At 37.0% G+C, this 6,857-nt stretch overlaps 1 protein-coding gene across 1 annotated transcript; it reads right to left on the reverse strand.

The window, feature by feature from the left end:
* Positions 1-2,101: 2,101 nt before the first annotated feature.
* Positions 2,102-5,114, reverse strand: LOC149196911 (uncharacterized). The gene is made up of 2 exons (XM_089403803.1): positions 5,010-5,114; positions 2,102-3,255 (listed from the first exon to the last, which is right to left on the reverse strand). The coding sequence occupies exon 2, from the start codon at positions 3,110-3,112 to the stop codon at positions 2,387-2,389; it is 726 nt and encodes a 241-aa protein (XP_089259929.1). The 5' UTR covers positions 3,113-3,255; positions 5,010-5,114; the 3' UTR covers positions 2,102-2,386.
* Positions 5,115-6,857: the final 1,743 nt, after the last annotated feature.

Genomic DNA, 6,857 nt, shown 5'->3' on the forward strand with positions numbered 1-6,857 from the left:
GGATTGGTTGATTTGCAGACATTGTAGAAATGCATAATTGTAATGTGTACAATTGTTAGTAATGGTTCTAACTAATAGGCCACAACACTGAAAGTAATAATATTAGCCATTCATGCCACCAAAGGCTGAGAATGACAAAGAATGACATAATGGGGTTTGGGATCTTTTTGAGGCTGAGCTGCTTTAGCTGGGCTTTAATTTTTAGCTTCCTCACTTCTTTTGCATCATCAATTAGAAGCTCTTGCAATAATATTATTGATGTGCTGGATGGCATTGCCCAAGTAGCTAGAAGTTTTCTCCTTAATTCTGTTGGTAGTAATCTTGTTTAGTTACATGCTTTGATAGGTAAGTGATACGAACAAAACTATTTTTCTTCTGTATTTCAAGCTAAAGCAAACTTTTGTTTAAAAACATACAAATGTACACGGCCTGTTGTAGTGGAACATGTGTAAATCCAATAACGACAATAAAGGCATATGTTATGTGCACTGAACAACTTTAGCTAATATATGTAATTATCTCTATATAAACGATCTTCTACACATATCACAATCGGTAATTTAGTTGAAGTATACGCATTCCTATCACCATGAATACAAAAGCAAATTGCTATAATAAGCATGAACAAATAAATAACAGAGACATTAATATTGCAGAGGGAGATATTTCTTGAACTCTCTGTATCCAGTACTCATAATAACATGATGATTAAGAATGCAAACTTGATTTTTACAAAGTTGTATATGCCAGATTAGAATGCAAACACTAAGCAAAATCAGAAACAGAGATACACCCATGAAATGAAAGTCTGAACTGGCTAACATGTAAAGTCATTTGCCCAGCAATAGGCTAATAGCTGTATTTTAATTGCAAAGTAGACTGATATCAAAAAAATAAATCTACATAAAACAAGATAAAGTAATCCATAATATGAAAATGAAGGGTTACATATAACAATTCATAGCAGTAAAAAATCAAAAACCATGCCCTTGGTTATTTAATCTCAGGCTCAACAAAAGAACAATAATCAATGCCACTTTCCAAAGTAAATTTTGAAAACTAATCCGAGCATACACAGCAATGAGAAATGAGCACAAGCAAGCCAGTAACCATTTAATCAGAATGAGATGGTCTTAATTCAGTTTCTAGAAGATGATCAATGCTACTCTATTTACTAAATGCAAGTCTGTTAAGATAACACAACTTCCCAACTTAAGATTGCAGTCCTAACAACTGAGTAATCAAAAACCATGACCTCTGTTTTTAAATCTCAGGCTCAACAAAAGAACAATAATCAATGCCACTTTTCAAAGTAAATTTTGAAAACCAATCTGACATAAATGGTTAAACGAGCTGTGATAATCATGTCCATTGATGCACAACAATGGGAAGCCCGTTCACTTTGTATGCCTCTGAATGTTTCAAAGATCCCACTGTCCTCATTTCATATAGCAATGGGAAGCACAATTTCTTTGGTCATTCTGGAACCTTGCAAAAATTCTGTTACAGTGATTCAGGCTTCCAATAGAATGTCAGAGTTGCCATAATACACTAGTTCTTATCACACCAATATGACACTGGTATCGTTAAGTTGTTTCCTGCAACATCATATGCAGCGATGCATAGACTTTCTAGTCAACCAAGAGATTAATGATGCCAATCATTTTACAGTGCTGGATTGTAGTTTATATTGCTGATGGTTGTGCCTACCGAGAGTTTCATAGCACGAGGGTACTGTCAAGGAAGCATTATCTTCCTCAATAATTACAAAATTACTTCCTTATCAACAATTCCAGAGTTTATTAGGTTTTGTAATATATTGTCTGCCTTGACAGCTTCAAATGCTATATTTTAGACATTTCTGTGCCTCTCAATCTCCACCTGAATTATGGTGTGCTATCAATCCACACTTCTTTTAAGGCCTGAAAATATGGATGGAAAAAGAGGTTTGATATAGATTTGACGACAATGCTGACAGAATAGACTAGAAACAGTGCAGTACTCCTAGAAACTTGCTTGGAGAATCACAGGTCATGAGCAGCCAAAGTTCAGGACCAAGTGGGAAATGTGTATAATTAATGAAAACAAGAAAAACTCAGAATTTGAAATAATTAAAAGAGTTCATGAATTTTTCCCTTAATAATATTAACAGAACTGTTTCAATGGTCGCAAAAATGCAGAGCTTTTGATATTACAAAGACCAAGTTGGTTTGCCTGCGAAGGAACCACAAGCATAGTTAAACATACAAATAGAAGGAAACCAGTTTCAATGCCCTAACTAGCCAACAAATTTCACCAACCACTAAGAAGTTCAAGTTATTCAAAACTGTCCCAAGAGATTCACACATAATTATGTTCCCTGTCAACCTTTTAAATGCTCAATAAATCAAAGCTGGAGGGCCAAATCAGGCTGTGAATCAACCAGCATTCCAGAAGACTGCCTAACTGGAGACCTTGGAGACTGTTTTTCTACATTCAAATCTGGTGGAATCGAATTTGAAAATTCAGATGTCTGTTGAGAAGGCTGTTTTGAAGGTAAATACTTCCATAGTTGTTTTTGAGATTGGGATGTATCAGCTCCCATTGGTATCTGCCTGCAATTAAAAGGACTCTGTGTGGTTGAATTCGGCAATTCTAACATCGAGTTTACACCTCCCTGAGAAGTGGCATGAGATGACAGATTCTGAGGATGCATCCAGCTCAGCTGTGAACGCATATACAGAGGCATGTCCATGGGTGCCTGCTGTTGAATAAATTGAGGAACACTACTAGAAATGCCTGATAGTTTTGTATCACCATATGGTTCCCTGGCCACACAATTGGAATTACCATCCAACCTTCTATCAAAACCAGTGCTGCCAGAAGTTGTCGTCTGGACACTTGAAACAGGTTGCACATGTTCAGCTGGTTTGGCAGATGCCCATTGCATAAGTCGGTTACTTCTGGAGACAATCTCAAGCAATTTTGACTGGGATACATCTGAGGTAAATTTTGCACCTGCCAGATTGACTTCACTGGATTTAGCAATTGATGAAGCTGATTTCAACTCACTATGTTTGACTCCTTGCAAAGGCGTTTGAAAATTTATATTGTTGGCTGACTGTGAACTCATAGATAGAGGAACAGGTAACCCAGTAGATTGAGACAGAGATACTAGTCCTGTAGATTGAGCAACTGTTGAAACTGTAGATTGAGCCAAGGTCTGTTGATCCTTGATCTCCTCACGCAATAACAAAGCACCAGGAGGAGCTTCAGCTGTAACAAAAAAGAAAAAAACACGTTGTTATGCAATCGCATACCCGCCATGGCCTTATATAACAAAACGAGCCAATTATATATATATACTCTTTGTCAGCTCAAAATTTATAACCAAAAATAAATAATCAAAATACAAGCATTATCCAAAAGGAAAAAGTGTACTGTAGATGTTATGAAATCAGAGTAAACAATCTCAGGGATCTGAGCAATTGTAAATAGTGTGATCTTATGAAATAAGAGTAAACAATCTCAGGGATCAATGCTCAGAGCACTAGTTTGGTGACTTGCGGGCCTAAATGTTAAGTTCTAGTAGATTCGGACAAACAATCAAGGGTGAATGTTCACTCCTAACAGTCCAGGCCAAAAAAATCATATAGCAGTCGAGGCCAAAAATAATCATTTATACAAGTCCCTGGGGGAGTAGCTTCATGTGTCTACAAGCTGGTGTTGCACATCCACTTGCTAATATTGTGTATGTAATTGTGGTTATCCATATATCAGTTTAACTTGAAGTAACCATTTTTCCTTTTTCTGTTACTAGTCTCATAATTCAAGAATGCTTACACAGCCTTGTCCTATATAAATATTTGTAAAGCTTATTCTCTGTTGGAAAGTCCAGTATCCTCAACTAAACTAACCATTTTAAATCATCTATAGTTTAGATGATCTCTTTTTATCTGTCATGATTTGTTGTTTATGGTTAATTCAATAACCAATATCTTTTTCCTCCTCCATTGCGGATGCAAGTATCATTAAGGGCTAATAGTAGTATTGTCAAAGAACTGAGCTATTACTGTCAAAGAACTGAATTCTAAATTTACAATGGCAGGTATGGGAAGTGAAGCTTTGGAAAATCTCTGCCTCCCTGTTCTCCTCACAAATAGATCCTTCCAATTTGCCTGAGAAATCCCTTATGGCAGTTTCAAGGGTAACATTCTTATCTGGTATGCCGGTTCCAGAATCTGCACAAGGGGCTACTGATCATTCACATAAGTTTATCCTTCTGCTGTTAGTCGCTCTTCAAATATGATGTATCCGTCATCACTGGGAGGAGCAACCATGGTAAATTCTATGGGATCTCCAACAGGGGGCAACCATATGATGCTATCTCCCCATTCACTAGGTCCATATTCTCAGAAAGGTATTGGTGGTCATTCGCCTGGGCATATAATTCCCATTTCTTCTTTAGGTGTGCCTCAGATGGGATACCCTATGCAACCAAGCATGCATAATTGATGAAAGGTAACAATCAACTGCTGCTACTATGTAATGCATATGTTATCTTACACTACAAGTTTATCTGAGACTAGAAGGATTTGGCCATTCTTCTTATTCTTTATCTCCTTCAGCTACAAGTTTGGCTCTGCATGATTATAATCTATGGTTTTGTGACCCATTTTAATGCGGATCATTCACATAAACTACTCGATAGCAGCGGAGCTTTCATTACCCTTTTGTTTCAACGATTTTCTATTCACGATGTGAAGATTTTCCTGTAGATTAATAGAGCAATAATTGTGTATGGGTTTCTACACAGTCGATCAATCCAGCCAAACCGTTGGTTAATATGAAATGCAATACCCTTGGTTAATATGAAAATGCGAATCGAACTCCTTAAGCGAACACAGAGATTTATAATTACAGAATGTTGAGAGAATGCGAGGGTTTTAGCAGTCTTTAAAACAGATTTAAAACAAAATGAATGTTTAAAACCACGATTTGACGACTGCAGAGACGGTGCAGGAATTTACCAGGAGGTAACAGAGCTCAGTCCGGCGGGCACTGGGTTGCAGAGTTTCAATGCGCGCAGCGCTTCAGTCCTGCGGGCACTGGGTTGCAGAGCAAACGGGTTCTGGTTGCAGAGTTAAATTGGCGCGCGAAAGTATTTCTCAGAATTATGTTATTGAACGAGATGGGGTGGGTCCCGCGTGGGTCATCGGAAACGCGAGGTGGCCGCCGGAGTCCGATGCCTATGGATATGTATGCCATCCCAAGTTTGCACCACATACATAGCTGGCAAGGGCATTTATGACACAATATATGGCTGGTTATCCCTTGCCATTTTTTTAGGCGTTGTCTACGAAGGCTAGCTAGGACAATAAATAAATGTATATTTGTAAAATTAATATTTAAATATTATTTTTCTAAAATACATCAAAATTTAAAATAGATATTTAACAATAATAATCTAATATGAATAAAATAAATAAAAAATTAAAATAGATATTTAACAATAATAATCTAATACGAATAAAATAAATCAAAAGTTAAAATAGATATTTAACAATAATAATCCAATATAAGTACAATAAATTAAAAGTTAAAATAGATGTACGGTGCTTAAGTGTCAAATCTAATGAAACATGCTACATTTCACTGTTCGCTGAAAAAGGGCACCATTTTAATGCAGTACGAATTGTTTTTCAAATAATAAGGACTACTTACCTTGCTGTACTTGGAGATCCCCAACATTCCATTGACAGAGCGCAAGAACGCAAGAAAGAGTGGCAAGCAGGCGCTCCGACAGTAGAAAGTGATCTTCAGTTCCCCATGAACCATCCTTTAATTGGCATTTCAAAATCCATTCCACTGTTTCAGGAAATTGCGGCTGATCACGGCCATCAATGGCGGGGATCCTCGCCGCCCATGCCGTCTTATAAGCAGATGGACTCATTAATTCCCCATCTCCAAATCGCGCTAAGCATAGATTTAATCTCGCTCATAAGTGTCTTCGCATGTTCTATGTACCTAGAATCTTGAAATTACGAACAATACTTGTATAACGCGAGGATCAGGATTATATCATTGCAACTGTTAAATGTAAATTACAGCAGATCCGAGTAATATATATATATATATATATATATATACCAACAGACCACTATAAATGAAACCTCCCCCACATAATTATTAAACTGTACGCACAAAACTATAACAACTCAAATAGAATATTCAAATTCATGAAATGAAATTACTCACAGTGGAAGACGACTTTATAGATTGTATATAGTCACAGCCCCAGACATTAGGATGGGGACTGGTACTCATTGGAATAAAATCGTTGTACGCATCTTCAACTCTATAGGACACAGCACAAACCTTCGGAGGGAAAAATTTATTTTTATTGAGATCACCCAATCATCCATTGGAGTGTAGTCCAAACGGCTGAGACATATCTCGAAGCAGGTAAGATTCCCATGGGCGTACTTTAAGACCGCATCCCTGTAAACAACACTGAACAAAAATTGTAGGCGGCGACATTCTGAGTGTGTAAGATGTGCGAGAACCAGCAAATTTCTAATCGTATTTTGGTTTGTGCTCTATGAGAAAACGATGTATTATGTATCTAAAATAGTTAAAAATAATGGAGAAATGGTTATATGGTTGTAAAGCATCTCTTTAGTTTAGGATCAGTTCTTAGAGTTTAGGAGGTTCTTCACAACTACCTAATTTTCAGTGATGTATTTAATATTGTAATATTCATTTGATGAAGTGTAGAGTGAACGAGAGAGAGAGTCTCCTCTTTGTCTGAGTGCAGTCTCCCAGGTGCTTTACACACCTGTGAGCTGCAACTCCTTCATTTAATTCAAAGTTTGATT

This window comes from Pinus tabuliformis, chromosome 2_2, assembly GCF_031772625.1.
Source record: "Pinus tabuliformis cultivar Carrire ecotype Pingquan chromosome 2_2, CPIR1, whole genome shotgun sequence".
NCBI lineage: Eukaryota > Viridiplantae > Streptophyta > Pinopsida > Pinales > Pinaceae > Pinus > Pinus tabuliformis.